Source organism: Corvus kubaryi, unplaced genomic scaffold, assembly GCF_017639235.1.
Source record: "Corvus kubaryi isolate FWS band 111438036 unplaced genomic scaffold, C.kubaryi_AGA036_p1.0 37392, whole genome shotgun sequence".
NCBI lineage: Eukaryota > Metazoa > Chordata > Aves > Passeriformes > Corvidae > Corvus > Corvus kubaryi.
The window spans coordinates 11,530,161-11,547,710 of NW_024581131.1; the positions used below are offsets into that span (position 1 = coordinate 11,530,161).

At 50.8% G+C, this 17,550-nt stretch overlaps 1 protein-coding gene across 1 annotated transcript in view; it reads right to left on the reverse strand.

Moving 5' to 3' along the window:
- ALX4 (ALX homeobox 4) overlaps positions 1–17,139 on the reverse strand; it is a 44,850-nt gene extending 27,711 nt beyond the window's left edge. The window contains exon 1 of the mRNA XM_042038580.1: positions 15,629–17,139. Coding sequence (XP_041894514.1) covers positions 15,629–16,028 — 400 coding nt within the window. The 5' untranslated portion in view covers positions 16,029–17,139. The remainder of the gene's footprint in view (positions 1–15,628) is intronic.
- Positions 17,140–17,550: the final 411 nt, after the last annotated feature.

Here is a 17,550-nt window from a genome sequence, read left to right on the forward strand (position 1 = left end):
ATATAAGCCCCCGTTCAATCCAAAACACTCCTCAGTCTTTAGGACAAGTTTGTGCCTCATCAAAATTCCTTATCCTTATCCCATCCTTTGCTCCCCTTCTTTGCCTGGATCCAAGCAAGTCTGGGCCAATTACTGGGGTAAATGGCCACTGCAATAAGAGTAGGTTCAGACCTGGCTGGAAAGACTCCCACAACATGAGAAATCTGCAGTGTCTTTAGGTGTGAAAATCAAAGGTGTCACTACTGAGACAGTACAAACCACAACTCCTTATGGCTAGTTGTTGGATAATCTTTCAGATGAAAGGCACAAAGCACATTTCCTACCCAAAACTCAGCTCCACTGTAAATCTGATGATCTTGCTCCACAGCACAGTGCAGCAGAACTTATGAAAAAAGTCATCATCAGATTTTTTTCCTGACATGGAGAAAATAAAAATGTGCTTAGTTTTAGTTACATTCTTGGAAACAGCTTAATTGATTCAGAAGAACTTTTTTTAAAGAAAGTATTATGAAAACAGCCAGAGGCAAACAACTGCTGTGGGAGCTTTTAGGCAAGATTGTTAACTTTTGATTAAGTTAGAAGAAACTGGATGCAGGATTGTGGTATGAAGTGTCAGGCAGTAGACACAAACAGCAGTGACTCTGGTAACACATTTTCCCAACAGAAAACAAAAAAATCATGACTCTTGGAAGGAGAGGAACTCCTGGAGCACCACTAGTTCTAAACCAAACTGGATGATTATGTGAAAGATAATGACCATGAAAATCAGCCTAAATTAAAAACTGTATCCACATCAGCTGAGTTCATGCCTACTTTTTTGTTTGCTTCCAGTTAACATTCCAGGCAGGACAGGATCATATTGACATGAGTGACTACAAATGTCAAGTAAACATTAGCAAACATTTACAGAAATCATCTTTAGGAACTTGCGAAAAGGAATATTTGTCCCAGAAACCTGCTTTTGCCAGAGGTGCTCATCCAATCAGGGAACAGAGACTCATCATTTGTGTCTGCCATGTACCTACCTTCCACTCACCACCACAGATACCCTTTCAGCTGCCTGCTCCTTGCACCAGTTCACACACACACAATCTGCTGACCAAAGATTACTCACTAACATCATCCCAATAACAATCCTGTCCCAGACAGACCTCAAAAAATCATACCTTGCTCACAATTTGCAAATAAAACGCACGGGGCGTTCATCCCTGCTGCTCCCTGTCTCCCAAAATACTTCCTTAGGGGAGCCCTTGTTTTGGGGATACCTGATCTCCCCAAGGGTGGCTGTGTGCTGACACAGACCACAACTCAGAAAGTCTCTGCCTAGAGACATCATGATGCCAGTGCCACAAGCAGAGCTTCGGTGCTTAAAAGATGCCTTTTTCAGCAGGGTGGGAAGCAACAGGAGGCCTGAAAAGCAGGTGGAAAGAGTGACTGCAGGCAGGATGGCCTAGAGAGGAGAATAAAATGCACAATCAGAAAACATGGGCTGGAATCAATACACATGGAAAGCACCAGCTGGAAAGGTACGTGCTCTTTCAGACTTTCCTAGATGAGAGCAAGCAAGACCCCTTTTCACCAGCTGTCTTGCTGTTCTCTTCAGAAACAAGCCTGTCTGCAAGGGTTGAAATTTAGGAAGAACAGATAAACACTTCAGTTTCCAATGTCTGAGGGCTCCTGGAATTAGTGGGGCCACTAGCCATCAGCTGGCCTCTGCTTCCCCAAAGCATTTCCAGCTCCCAGGCTCAGAGTACTTGTAGGGAAGGATGCTGGGGACTGCAGTGGGTTGCTTTCTCTGTCCCTCTCATGTCAGACTAAGCTTCCCACACACTGCCTTCTCAGATTTACTATCTCACAGTACATTTGGGTCATGGTTTTTCAGACTCCATGAGAGTCAAACATGCCTGTGTGGGAATGTGCGATTTCTTCTGCAATTCATTTTGTTTATAGGGTTCTCAGGAGAAAATATACAGTCTGATATAAATAATGGGACTCCAAAACTCCTTCAGTGAACACAGTTATGAGTATGTAGCTTCCAAGAGCCAGGGATTTAGAGTCAAGGTTTTAGTGCTAGAGGAAACTCTGTATCCCAAAGAAGGGAGCGCAGCCCTGGTCTGTGCCTGCTGGTAACAAGAGACTTGCCTGGAATCAGGGACCCTCTGAGTATTTGCTGCTTATGTCCTCTGTTTTCCAAAGCAAAGATGTGACTTCCTAAACTGGCTTAAACCACGTTGTTCTTCCCACTGACACCTTCTACAGCTGGTGAAGCTGAGGCTTATAAACAGGGATAGCACACTGTCCAATTTACTTCAAACTGTGGTATGGGGTGGACTACATAATGTGTTTGTAACTTTGTCAAGGACATGATCTGACATAAACACAAAATAAAAGATTACTTCGTCTCCTGTCACCTGATGGACTGTGATGTTTGGATGCTACAGTAAGAAGCTTCATAGATTATTACCGGCCAGGGACAGTCTGGAAGCCAGTGTACCATCTTTATATTTAATGTTCTTGCCCCAGGAGGAAGCTGGGGCCGTTCTGCGGAGCAGAACTGCCTGCCTGGAAAAGGGGTGTTCGGCCTTAACATCCCTTTGGGCAGGACACAACAGGACGAGGAGCAGGTCACCTCAACCTTGGTGCTACAGTGCCATCCATCACTGTCATACTGCCAGGTCCCATGCTTTCCCCTGCCACCTGGGCCAGGCATGCTCTGGGATATGCTTTGGGCAGTCTTCAGTGCCCATGCTCACACCACTGTGGTAATACTTCTGGCACAGGACTGAACCAAAGGGAACTGCTTTGTGTACCACTGTTGGGCATAACGCTGCAAAAACATGTCCTGCTCAGCCTCCTTCCAGAAGAAACCAGACCCATGGACCTACCTCATGCCAGGCATACAGGGAGGAAGTGCCAGAGCAACCGATGTAGCTATTTACATACTCATATTGCATTTTCCTATTGGGACATTTTCATAGAGCTTGGATTGACTTTGCTCCCACTGGGATGCCACCGCAGGCTTTCAGCTGCTGCTCCCTTTTCTTTTGAACTCCTGAGGAGGAGTTCTCAGCAAAGTTTTTGGTTTTAATAAAATCTGTGGGCTAAATGAGGCCATTCCCTACATTTCCCCAGTGGGGAACTAATTTCTACCAGACTCGACATCCTTAGCTGTATTCTTGGCTTTCAGGACCCACTCAGTTACCCTCATAACTTCTCCTTGGCCAGGACCCACTGGCCTCTTATGTGTTAATGCATGCATGTGGTCACTGCTACAGACCACGGTTTATCTGCTGCAGGCTCCTAAGATCTCCATCTCTGTAGGATGTGCAGTCAGCCAGGTTCCCACACAAAAGCCTACATCAGAGAACATTCATTGCCTCAGGCAATGTTTGCAGCAGATTTTCTCTAGAAAAACCTAGGCTGTTCCACGTGATTTTTGCAGTGTCCAGATAGGCCAGACTTACATGTCCAGATTTATGAATTTCTCCCAAGGACTGTGCTATGTTTCCTGGCTAATGTCTGACAAGGAGAACTGGGCTCAGACAGTGCTTTCCCTTTACACTGAAAGTCATTAAACCCTACAGAACAGACAAAGGGCTGGACCAGTCCTGGTCCTTTTGTCAATCTCTTGTGAAGTCTCTGGGGGCTGATTCAGTTGCCCACTCACGGGGTTTTGGTGCTGTGCAAGACACACTAAGGTCTATCAGATGCTGACACAGGGCAGATACCCAGGCCTTGAGGAGCAGCACAGGGAGACCAGGGAGTGTAAATGGAGTTATCTCAGGCCAGGTGGCATGCAGTTGCCTCAATGCCTCCTCTCAGCACCAGCCAAGCTTCTCCTTCCTACCATCTTTAGGGTGCTAGATACCTCCTATGGCCTTTACCAGCATCTGACAAACCTGTTGGAATATTTTGGCATCAAAGCCTCTGCCTTGTTGCATGTTCTTTGTGTCTTGGTCCCCAAATATGGTGAAAAATTCATCCCTTAGAAGCTTGGTTGCTATCACAGCGTCTTGGTTCCTTTTTGGGTAAACTTCAGGTCATTTTCTAAAGAAATCCATAGCTACCAACAAATATTGTCTGGCAGATTCTGTCTCACGCAAAGGCCCAACAACACCAACAGCAATGAATCGCAGTAAGGCCCCCAGGAGACACTGCCCAGTAGGGTTTGTCCCCATCTTTGGGGACCCACTTCAGAAATACAACACATGCAAGAAAAGCATCACACTTCATTGTAGTAACTCTCCATCATCTGTCTGCATTTTCCTCAAAACCAGCTCTCTCATGGCTTGACTAAAGACTTTACAACTTCAAGACATCATAGCAAAACATCAGAACCTCTTTTTTGAGTGTTTTCGTGATAATGAGCTGTCATGAGTGCGTGTCACACGTTGTTTTGTTTTCCCGTTTCCTGTACATTTCATCTTTAAATTCCAAGCTTTCCCACCACGACCGGAGGGCTTTTTCCTTGCTAGTCTGAAAAGAGTCAAAAAGCAGACAAGGTTGCCAAACAAGGGATTTTTTATTTTAATCACGCCTTGTTTGACACCAGGAGTCTTTCTGAGGAACTCTCCCTCTTAGTTCCATGAACTCTGCTCTTGCAAACTTACATCTACGGATGAAATAGGAGAGTTTTCATTCCTGCACACTGTGGAAGAAGGAGGTAAAAAAGGATGCAGTCTCAGTTTTTTCTTGCTGCCCTGCTGAGGGAGGTATCTGCCCAAAAATAGGCCTTTGAACAAGGCACTGGCAGAACAAGTCTTTGGTGACTGCTCTTGTGTCAGTGCTGTTCCGACCCCACAGGCACCCCCAGCTGTGTTCAATGGAAACTACTTCAGCCCTGAAAATGCCTGGCTGCTCTCCTTTCACTGTCGGGGTAGCTTTCTCTTCTCACAAGGGGCGTGTGGAGCTTTTGTAATCCTGGCAAGTCTGCAGCTGAGCAGGAGCAGGATCAGCGCCCTGCAAGGCTAGACAGGCTGACAGTTCTGTGCTCCCTTCCCTGACATTGAGGAAGCACTGCCCCTTTGCTCCTGGCTGAGTTTGCCCAGGCTGCATTTTATGCCTCTCTTCAGCAGTTCACCTTGCTCTGGGTTCAGTTTAGATTGGCGGCCTGGAGCTCATGACAGCACCATCATAAAACATCATTGGTTCCTGTTGAAGGGCTCAGCACACACCAGGACATCCCCAGCTGTACCACAGGGACTGGGTGGCTGCCCATGTAGTACCTGCTGTCTTGGTTTCTCTAGGGAGGGCTGCTGTACACAGAGGATGGGAGACCCACACTACAGTATTTTATGGACTTGTGCTAACATGAAAGCCGTTTTCACCTCCAGATATTCACTGTGGAAACCAAAATGAAGCTAGTAAGGCACATCCCAGATATTATCTAGTAATGGTAAGACACAAGCACCCTCTGGTTAATATACTACACAGCAAAGCTCTTGCTGGCCTTCTTTTCTAACCAGGACAACTGATGAGGTCCAAAAACTGTAGAAGCTCAAAGAGACAGCTCAGGGCCTGCCCACAGAGGCAGGCGCCACAAACGGATTGCCCAAACCTCTTTCTTTCATATGAGCCAGGTTTTGGAAGGAAAACGCTGCAGGCTGAAAGCCCTGGTGCTGACTGACCAGGTCATATCTGCAGTGATGTATATGCTGAGTGTTAGTTCATCCCCTACCTTGGCTATGCTGAGCCATTTCCTGGATCCCAGCAGTCCGTTCTCCCACATGCATTTTTTGCCAGCAAGAATATTTTCCTCAGTCCCTGCCTTCCGTCAGACCCATGCGAGGGTGAGGGCTACATTTTGGACTGTGCCATCATCTCCCTCTCTGGTTTCAATGACCAACTGCAGCACCTGAATGAGCACCTGTAAATTACACAGGTGATAAATCCCTCTCCTGCTACTTGGCTATTCCCATTGCCCACTGTCTGAGGGGGTCTGCTGACAAATGGAGAAAAATAGGATGTTCAACGAAGAACTCCAATTTTCACCACCAAGGCTGAGGAAAAGGGGATTTCCAGGACAACCAGCCACAAAACCAAACTAATTAAAGGCTACAAGGGAACAGCAGGGTTCTCTGGACACCAACTTAATATCCAAGTCTGGGCACAAATAAGCCTTATTATAACTTCAACTCTAACTCAAAACCAGCATCACCCAACTTTGCATGCGCAGCTCCAGGTCCCCCTGTTTCCTGAGCTGACTTTGGGCCTTTCAGCAGATTTTAATGAGGCTCTGTCCTGACCAGCCATATATTTATAACAACCCTCTCTGTGGATATTTCCCCTCCCCAACAGAGCAGTTAACTTAGTCGCTGCACTCATGTTTGATGTTGTAGCCAATACCCCATTGCTTTCTATCCTTCCTAAGTCCCTTTTTCTAATAGCTTGGAGTGGTATGAACTGGATGGAAATACTCATTTCTGTAGCACAGGTCCTATATAAAGCAACCAGCTTCCCTCTCTTCCAGTAGCAGCTTTCCAACTTCTGTTCAAGAGATGAAATGCAGTATTTAAGCTCTGCTATAAATCCCACAGCTCCATGGATGTTTCTGGCCTTCTGCACAACCTGACTAACTGTCTAGCAATTGGTCCATCGGCTATTTGTCTTGGAAGTCCTCACTGGAGATGTGAGGAGCACAAAATGTCTGCAGGTCCTCTGCCAATTTAGGTAGGCTCTTCTTCCTCTTGCCTTCTAGCATTTGGCTGTGTCCTGTCTAGCTCAGAGTGCTATCTGGCTCCAATCTGCTTACGAAGGTTCAGACCAAATCTTGATAAGCCAGGTTATGTCTATAGCACAGTGCTTCTCAGCTCTCAGCTATGGGTCCTTGCCACAGCTGTGCTCCTGACTCTACTCCAGGAAGAGGTCTGGGCATGCACCATCCCAGGGAAGGCTGGAAAAGAACCGCATGATGCTCCAGAAGGTCTTGCAGCTTCTTGAACTGTAGATCAGCACTGCGGTCCAGGCTCTAGTGCATACCCTGCCCCACTGTTTGGCCTCAGGCTCTCCTCTGGGAACAAGCTCTGCAGAACGAAGCTCTGCCCAGATCCTCTTTCCAGCCAGTTGCACAGTGGGAATGGACATGCATCAGCCTCCCATGTGGTATTTCTTGAGTGACATCTCTGGGGCAGGAAAAGCCTGATGCCGTGGTCTTGTGCACACACACTGGAAAGGGCCAGTCTCATAGGTGACCCATCCCCACCTGGCACACTCAACAGCCTGGGACTAGCTCCATGCCCAGCAGGCTGGTATCCCAGTGAACCTTTGGTGTAATTTTTGAAATGTTTCTCTTTTCTTTCAGTAACCTTGCTGTGGCACAGGTCTCGTGTTTAGTTTTGGGCTGAGCAATATTTTCCTCTTTCCCCTGTTTTGTGAAACTTCTAGCCTGTGTCACACCCAGTCCTCAACACCTCTCAGAGTCATGGTCTTGCATATGGGCCTTCAGATCTCTCTGAGCCCTCTCCCAGAACAGAGTCATTCTCTGATTGTTTTTGACCCTTTCTGGGAAAATTCTCAGTATTGCACTCTTTCTGTGTGCATACTGTACAACTTTGGTTTCTTTTGATTTAATTCTGGTGTGAATTTCTTTCACTTCCCACTGCTCCTGAATAGATTAGATGTCTGCAAGCACTTTTGTTATCTGATCTCTCTTGCATCAAAAGAATGAATACAGTTCCCCATTTCCCTTTTTGGAAACAGCATCCTACCCCAAAAACGATGTTACAGCTCCCAAGTGAAGCAGTCAGTCAATATCCAAAGTCCCAAGGGGACTGCTTCCACTACAGGGAGGAACTGATGCAACATGAGATATTTCTTTTAGGCAGCAGTGCTTGCACACAGAGCCCAGATGGGGAACAACAGCAATCAGATAGAAGTTATACTGAGACCTTACAAGTTTATTTTATTCCCCCAGACACCAGTCTGCCCAACACATTTGTTCTCTTCCTCAGTTTCCTCATTCCCCATTGACAGCATTTCTCTGATGGGCCTTGATGCTGTTGTCTTCCTGCCCTTTGGTTTTGTAGGGTTTTCAGACTTCCACTGAATTAAGGTGGCTGTTATCTTCATAAGCCCCACAGGGTTTGCACCCAGGCTCAGCATACAGCATGTCTGTTGGTGAGTAAACCAGGTTACCTTTCAGGCTCCACCACCAGCTTACCCACTTCCTTACAGCTAATGAACACAGTCCTTGCTAATAAAGAATATATTTAGAAATAATACTGATTCAACCATCCATTTCCAGTAAGCAGATTAAATATAAAAAGATAAACACTTAAACTGCATCTTCATAAAAATAAAATCAGGTACAAATAGACTTAAATATATATTTAATGTTGAGCTGGGTAACACAACGATCTTCAATCAGTGCAGATGAGAGACCACAGCTCATGACATACCAGCTTGTCATGACTAAATCCTGCTGGGACCTGAAGACAGCAGCTACTAAATGCTGAATCACAGCTATTCTCAAGGGAGATATAAAGAATTTGATACTGGTGCATTCATACTTAGATAGTTTGTAAAATCAGTTGCACGCCACCTTCCATAATAATGCTGAGTCTGTCCCTGCTTATTACTCATCCAAAATATCTCCTCTTCTTCTCCCCCTGCCTCTCCTCATTCATGTCTGCTCCTTCCTCTCTCCATCCATTTCCCCTGTTTCTCACTGATTCCTCTCTTTGACCAAAAAATGACCTTAGAATTATCATGGTGATCACAATTGCTCTTTCACATTGTGTCTACTTATGTGACAGTCAAAATATGAAGATGATTTGCAAGCACTAGTGAAAAATGTGGCCAAGCAGATTCACCAGTATGTATAATATTGAATCATCTGAACTTACACAGAAATAAAGTGGAGGTCATTTATTTAATATATGTAAGCAGCTCTCCTCCTTTACTTATGAACTTTCCTTTACAAGTTGAGGCTGCTCAGATGCATGTAACTATGATACATTGCTCTGACATTTTATTAATAAGAAATATTCCCATCCATCTCTTAGTAAATGTTTCTCAAGTCACAGGGGTCCTATATCAGCTGCATTACCATTTAGGGTTCTCCTAATCCAGAACTCTCTCTCTTTTCCTTTTGAAAATGTATCTACATAAAGATATTAGACCTGTGCTTTCCGACATGATTAACAATTGAGATGGGATTTTTTTTTCAGATATGTAGGAGGAGTACCTCAGAAACATACGACTTTGGGGCAGGGATTGCTCAGCATTTTCTGAAAAGCACAACTCATATCTTGTGTTAGCCAATATAGGCTGCCTACATTGATGAGTTGCTTTTTACAGATTAGACCATTAAACGTGGATTGGCAGGCTGAGCCTATTTTACATGCTGAGAGACCAGAACATATGAGAACACACCAATTGCTTACAGCTTCTTGCACAGAATAAGGACATGACTGTCAAGAAACCTAAGTAAAAGCCCCTACAAAATCACACACGGGACCTCTACTCTGTGAGTTTCTGACTCCAGCAATGATTCCTTCTCTAGCTGGCTGAGTGCCTCCTTTTGCCGGAGCCACGGCCCTGCGAAGGTCACACTGATGCCACTGAGTGGCCACAGCTTCACCTTGCACAAGCCGCTCGGGTGTTCCAAGTGTCAGTTTTTCCAACTGTAAAATGAGAATAAAAGTCCCTTACTTCCCCGAGACACATTCACACTTTTAACCTGAGAATTGCTACAGCTACAAAAATGCCCTGAACAAATAATAAAGCATCTTAAGGACCCCAGGGAGCAAAACTGGCTAAAGGGCCAGGAACTAGGGAGATCAAATGGACAGGTCTGGAGCTGTCCTTTAGCAGCAGACCTTGGCTCCGAGCCTCTCAGACACCACCTCCCTCTTACAAGGGAAACTCATCATGGCTTTGAACGCAGGGCTCGGAGAACGAATAAATCTTCACGATCTGAGGGATTGAAGTCTGCACATTAGCTCCCCTTAAACCGTGGGTGCCTTTAACTTGGGAGGTTAGAAACCACAGCCAAAGAAATCTCTTTTGATTCACAACTTGTTTTGAGCAGTCACCCATAAAGCAGCCAGTGAATCACTCCAGCCAGTTAGTCATGCAACCACACTGAATGTACACTCAAAAGGCTGCACAAAATAAACAGCCTGCAGCTCCAGATAACACACACACAGCTCATTTGTGCTATCTGGCATCAGCATATATTGTTAATAGGACTCCTACACCAAACCCTTAGGAAAAAAACGTACTCAAACAAGCATCTCCAAATCTCTCTTTCCATCAGTATTTTTCTCGTCTGCTTCGCTCTGTGTTGCTTTCAAAACAATTAAGACTAGTAAAAGTTTTAAGACTCTTTCTCTCTCTTTCCGCACCTTCTTGTTGCTGGTAACGTCCTGCTGGGTTTACAGGCGTGCGCTGCTGAAGTGTAGGGCTAAAGCGGAGTTAATCCCAATCAGCAGCGGACAAGTCGAAAATAAACAGCTCTAGTGCGAAAAGAAATCTTACTGCAAGGAGGGAGCGGCAGGGATACAAGGGGGAGGGAGTCTCCCGGTCCTTTGACACATGAGTGTTATAAACAGCTCGGGTCAGGAATCCTATAAAAGCCTCCAGCCAGATCTACCGTCCAATTCAAGAGAAGCGCAAAACACCTTTTGGAAAGAACCGCGAATAAACCTGCGCGGCCCTAGCGATAAGGAACGTGAGCCCTACCTTCGCGTCTGGCTCCCTGAGGAAATCCCGCAGGTTTCCGCGGAGGAGATCCCGCACCTCCGAGTGTCTGTTCAAACAGAGGTTTAGCCAAACTCCTGGCGAGAGCTCCCTCCCCTCCCTGGGAGGGTGCCGGAACCCTTGAATGGCAGATCTGGTGGCCCTATTGTGGAAAAGAGAGGGCTATTGCCAGGGCGGCGTCAGCAGCACGCCGGGAGCCGGCGGCCGAGCCTCGCCGGGCAGCCGGTCCCACATCAGCGGGAGGGAAGGGCCGGCTCTGCCGCCCAGCTCCCCGAAGCTCGCCTCGCCTCCCCGCCCTCCTGGCTTCGCTTGCCGGCTCCTTCTCCCCGACGCCAGCTTGGATCACGTCCCCCCTTGTCCCCTTCCCCACTCGCGCCTGCCTCCCGCGCACTTGTCCCCTTTATACTCCCCTGTTGCCCCCCGCGGGGATCAGGGCAGCAGCATCTCCCCACCCCGGCGGAGAGAGGTGCGGGGGGATCCCGAGCACCCCGCCTGCCTCCCCGCCTGCGCTCCTAGCCGCGGCGAAGGAGCCCGGGCAGGAGCCGGGGCCGAGATCAAAGCTGCGGGGAGAGCGAAGGGAAGGCAGGACCGAAGGGCCGCCGCAGCTCGGGACACCCCTCCCAAAGTCCTCTGCCCCCCGGGTTCTCGGCGGGCGAGGGGCAGGGACCGCCATCCCGCTCCTGGCAGAGCCATTCCTGCGGAGATCCTCAGCCGGACGGCCGAGGTGGGGGAGCCCTGAGGGAGTCCCAAGGCGAACACACGGCCCCCGTTACCCCGTTCCGCTCCGGGCACGGGGCTGCGGCCGAAGCCGGAGGAAGGGGGCAGACGCCGCCGGCCCTCCCCGGCGCACGGCGAACTCCGCAGAGCCCTTGAACGTCGGCGGGGGCTCTGCGCGGCGCCGCGGGGAGCCCCGAGCGCCTGGCAGAGAGCGGTCTCTCGCGGGAGGCGGAGAGGGACCGCCAGCGAGCTCGTTCCTGCCGTGCCTGCAGCTTACATTACATCAGGGAAGGAGGAGGAGAAGAAATCCATTAAAAGTGTCAATTTAAAAAGCACGCAGCGAGCCTCCGATTCCTACAGCAGTGACTTTCTGTACTTCTAGTAATACCCCACTTACGGTCGCACTTTTTATTTGATAGCTAAATAAAAGAAATGGTCGTTATTTGCATAACGCGGTACTTAAAGAATTTCCTCTGCTAGAGAAAGCCGTTTCCTTTCTCCTGTTTCCTTTGAGCAAATATCCCCATCACATTCGCCTTCACTCCCCAAAGGATTTTGTTCCAGCCGGTATTTCTAGACTGCAATATACGTATACATTTCTGCGTGTATAGGGGTATGTGAATACACATGTTTCAAGAAATATAACTTACTTCAGCTCCGAGCAGTAGAAATAGCAAGTCAGATTACTACAGCACATAAATCATTCGAAAGCCTTTCCCCCTCCTAAGCCAAGATATATGACCTGTTCTGAGGACTGGATGATCTTGAAGGTCTCTTCCACCCGTGATGATTCTATGATTCTATGACTGTTATTTAAGAATTCGGCTTTCACTGCCCGTGCCGGTTTGCGGAATAACCCGTGCCCCTATTCTCGGAGGAAGCCGTGCGAGGCTGCCGGCCCGTCTCAGCGCAGGGGCAGCGGGCTCCGGGTAGGCGCAGGAGGAGCCCTGCTGGGAACCCCATAGGGCCAGGCCGGCAGCCGCCGCTGCGAGGGGGCCGCGGGGAGCCCGGTCGAGAGCCAAGGCCGCCCGGTGCCGCTGTCCCTGCCAGAAGCCGGGCTGGAAGCGCTCCGACGATTGCCGTCCGTGTCCTCCGTGTATTTACGGCCGCAGCTCTCCCTGGCCTATATTTATCCATACAATGCAGTAGAAGGTCTTAGATCTAGAAATAGAAGCCGAGAGCAATAGATGGCAGGCTCTGGCTTTTTATAACACAAAAAGACGTGTTTATTAAAGAAATAAAATGAAATTAAACAGCTAAAAAAAGGAGGGGACACCCTGTCCCTGCGGCTCGCGGAGTGTGTGCCATGCCTGCCGTGCCCCGCCGGCCCGGCCCCCGCCGCAGCGCCCGGCAGCTCCGCTCCGGGCTCGTCCGGGACCTCCACAGCGACCAGGGAAAAGGCGGAGGCGAGGGCTACGGGGACACCGTGCGGGGAGCAGCACCCCCGCGAGGGGGTACCGGGCCAGGCGGGGGCCAGGCCGGGCGATGGACCCGCCGCCGCTACGGGAGCGAGGGAAGCCGGCCGCCTGAGTATCCACCGGCAGGAGAGCCTGCCTGCTGGTTGGCCTCGGTTTGTGTTTTGCTTGGTTGAGGGTTTTTTCCTCTTCTTTTGGGGTTTTGTTGTTTTTTAAATTGAGGGGTTTACGGTCCCGGCTTCCCACCACTCCAGCATCCTGCTCAGGCCCGGACAACAGGGGACGCGCGGAGCCAGCGGTCCCTGCCGCGCTCCTTCACCTCTGCACAACGCGCACGGCAGGACCAGCACCGAAGCCGCGGCGGGGTCTCGGCGGGCGGCGGTGGGACAGCCGCCTGTCCCCGGCTTCCCGAGCAAACCTCTCCGGGCAGCTCTCCTCACCCGCCTCGGGTGCCGTGTGCGCCCTGGCTGACCGCGCTTGTGCCCGCTGCAGAGAACGAGGACGGGTTTCTCTTCCCCCGCGCTCACCCGCGCCGAGGGGATCTACTCCGGCTCGGAGGTTTCCCCGTCCCTTAGCTCGTCGCGGCGTTGCCGGGGCACAACTCCTGCGCCCGGCGCGGTGGTCTCGCGGTTTGGGAAAAGGCGGAGAGGCGCCTACGGATGTTGCAATCGCTCCGTGAAACCCCGATCTGTCTGTTATTAGCGAGTCTCTCTCTTCAACCGTTAAGCACTATTATTATCACTATTGCTATTAATTATCATTGCCGAACCATGTGTCTCTCATTACAGCCCACCGTCCCCAGCCACATCACAAGGGGCTCACAACGAGCGCGGTCTGGGCCGGGCCGGGCCCCGGGCCGGGCCACCCGCCGCCGCCGCGGGGCTCCCACTGACGGAGAACCCCGAGCCCCTCTTGAAAATAAATCAGGGAACCCCGGCCGTATTAGGAGGGCAATAAACTCGTGTGATTCTACTGGGGGGTTGTAATGTGTCATCACAGGCTATGCCGGCGCCCTGGGCTTTGCAACCTACAAAAACAAGAGAGCGGGTTAACAGAGAGATGATGTCAGAGCAGCCGGGAAGGCACGGAGGGCTGCCCTGCGATCCCATTGCCGAAGGAAGTGGGGACCGGTTACCTCCCGCACGGACCACAACCCCTCGGGGCTCCCCTGTCCCACCGCGTCCTTTCCCGTGGAGGCCGGGCTGGCCCCAGAGGCCTGCGCGGATGAGGAGCGGGCCTGAGGCTGGTGGGGGTTGTCCGCCCACGGAGAAAGGGCGGGGGAAGAGAGGGAGCATAGGAGAGGGTCAAAGCCCCAGTTCTGGCCAGAAAAAGCGCGGAAGCAGCCCTCAAAGAGAGCCCTCATGCCACTCCGTGGCCCGGTGAGGAGATACCCGCGGGAGGATGGTTGTGCCACAGGGTACAGGAAGGACCCATGCGGGTTGGGGCAGGAGCCCGTCCGAGGGCAGCGTACCTTGGCTATGCCTGCGTCTGTGTGGAGAGGACTTAATGTCCTTTGCCTATGAAGGGGAATCCCCTGTGCGTGGGGGAACTGAGGCTGTGGACCTGGATCCAGGGTCACTTCAGCTACAAGCAGGGGGCGAGGGACGGCGCCTGAAGGCGACCTGGCACGCCGGGGTTTGGGAAACGGGCAGAGGTAAGGCGCCTCTACCCCTTTTTAAGTCTAAAAATGGGGGAAAAGGGTGAAGAGGGCAAAGAGTGCTCAAATGACGGCGAGAACCTAGAAGTGGGATGGCTGGCCTGACCCGGACCTCTTCCACCTCCCGTGTGCCCCCAGTCCGTAGTCACTGCCCGTCTTATGGTCTCCCTCGAGACACGGTCCTATAGCTTTCCCTACCTTTGGGACTGACACGTCGAGGATGAAACCCCGTCAGCGGCGCCGCGCTGAATCTAGGCCGGGGCAGCCCCTCGGCCCACACAGAGATCACCGGGAGGGAAAGGAAGAGCTTACATTTCCACTTTCTCTTCTTGGGAAGACTGATTAGGGGGGTTTATTTGTTTCGTTGTTGAATTTTACTGCTTGTTTGTTTTTTTGGGGGGGAGGGGGGTTATTTGTTTGTTTGGTTTGCTTCTCCCTAACCACCACGATACAGCGGAAACCTCCCGAAGAAGCCTTTTAAAGCCACGCTCGGAAACGACATGAGAAGCGCCCCCGTTCCCTGCTGTACTGTCGAGCGCCAGCACGAGGGAGTGTCTTAATTGCCGCTAATGACCCGCGGAGGGGATGCGAGGGGGTTATCTGCAGCCGGGCAGAAATCAATTAGGGGAGTGGCAATTAGGGGAGTGAGTGAGAGACAGGAGAGGCCGTTACCGCGAAAAGTGATGGTTTCGGTGAAATTTTCCAGAAATTCTTTCTGTGGAAAACCGTCCCCGGGGAGAGTACATCGCACAGCCCGGCCCTCCGCTATTTCTGTTTCTGTCCCGGTTTCCGCGGAGCTCCCCGCACTGCTCAAGAGCTAACGCTTTGCGGGAGCGCATCGCCCGCATTCCGAAATTACGATTAAGATCACCGCTAAGCGGGACACGAGGGAAGGCGGCTTCCCGCGGGCATCGCGGGCTCCAGACCCGGCTGAGAATGAAGAAATTCGTGGGGCACGGCGGCCCCCGCTGCGGCGAGAGGGGGCTGCGCGCCGGAGCCGGGCAAGGTCTCCTTGAGCCCGGTAGGGTTTGTCCTGCCAGGCAGCCACCCCCCACGTTCCCGGGAGGCCCTTCCCAGGCCCGGGAGTCTCTCTCCGCTTTCGCCTCCAATGCTTCCCCGCCGCACGCCAAGGACTCACCGTAACAGGAGACCTGCAGGGCTCCGTTGTGGCCGCTACTCTCCTGCAGCTTGATGTTGCTGTCCGGGGGGGTTTTGCAGGGGCCTCGCTGCATGTAGAGGTGCGGCGGCTGCTGCTGCTGCGGAGGGTATTTGTTAAAGGAGGCCGGAGCCCCGGCAGAGCCGGGAGCCTGCACGCTGCCATCCAGGGACTGACATTCCTGCTGGCTGTAGCGGCTCCGGCACTTAGTGCTGCTGTCACCAAAGCCTTGTCCTTTGCTGGCCAGGAAAGTAGGGCTGAACTTGTCACTTGCTTGAAATGCCCTAAAAGGCGAGGAGCCTTCTGTGTCCTGGGAGGCTGCGTTGTAGTAGGAATCCATGGCAGCCGGATCACAATAAGAAACACAAGTATCAGCATTCATTCCTAAAATTAAAAGGCCCGAGTGTCCTTAATGCGCTTGGAGGGGCACCAGGAACCACTCTTTTTCTCTCCCTCTCGCATAGACACACACTCACAGCTGGGCCGGGGAGCTCTAAGAGGATTCAGATGTTCGTGAAAGCTGACCAGATCTCCAAACCCCCTTAAGTTCTAGCACAGTAAAAGTGGTCTTTTTCTTTCCCTCCCTCCCTACTCTCACATACGCTTGCCCTCCATGTCTCTCTCCAAACTACACTCTAAAGAGGCTCTTCTCTGCACTTTCCCCCCCACCACATAGGGAAAAAAAAAGAGAGAGAGAGGGAGACCTCTCCCCCAATTAATATGTAGATGATGACAGTGGAGGGGAGGGGGCCCAGGAAGGGGTGTGTGTGAGTGTGTGTGTATGGGGGTGTGTGGAAGCAGAGGGAGGGTGGAGGTCATATCTTTTGTGTTTAAAAAAAAATAAAAAATAAGCCAAACCAGAAAAACAAACCAGCCCCGAAACTTTTATGATTAAAAACCAGAAAATCAAGCAGATGACATAAACGCCACGAAGGGATGAGTGCGGGATCCGCGCCGGCGGAAGCGCCGGGGACGATTTAATGGTCGTGACACGCTCTGTTCACTGCGGCTCTCTCCTCTGCTCCCTGCCCCAGCTGTGGGGACCCTCGCCTCTGCGACCCTCTCCTCTCTATTAAAGGCAATACGGATTTTCCCCGCAGCTATCTGCCTTTAAGCCTCCCCCCTCCCGTTAACCCCTTCAGGGCCGACAGCTCTCCTAGCAATGCCGTGAGCCCTTTCCCTACCGTGACACAGCGGTGTCGGAGTCGCCCCGCACAGAGCCGGGCGAGCTCTCCGTCGGATCTCGCCGCACGTTTATGATGGTTATTATTTATTTACCTCTAAAAACATGCTCTCTTCAGGTGTAAAACTACTGGATCCAAACGGGAGGGCAGCAGGGACGGATTTTAACAGAGTCACCAAACACACAGAATTGGACCAAGCTTCTGGGATTGCCGGAGGTGACTTGCAAAGGGACAGAGGCTAGCAGAAGCCCTTTATGGTTTGAGGGGTCAATTACAACCCAGAAAGAGCTTAAAAATAAATCAATACTCACCTTTTGTCGTCCTTCCCCCCCCCCCCCATTCAACCTGATTCCCCTCCTCCCCCAGTTAACTCCTGTTACCCCTTACTTACTCTTACCCTGCCTTCCTCCCATCCCCACATCTGGTTTCTATTGCTCACTTACCTTGAAGTTTTCAGTAATAAAGATATTACGCAAACTAAATCCACAGTTCTTAGGAAGAAAAGAAAAGAAAAGAAAAGAAAAGAAAAGAAAAGAAAAGAAAAGAAAAGAAAAGAAAAGAAGAAAAGAGAAAAATGTAACGAAATTAAAGAAAAAAAGAGTAACGGAAAGGGAAGGCAAGAAGAACCTTAACCCCTTCGGGAGCGCGGGCCGCAGCGGAGCCGGCTGCGGGAGGGGAGCGGGGCATCGGCGGCTGCTCTGGGCTCCCAGCGGGCTCCCT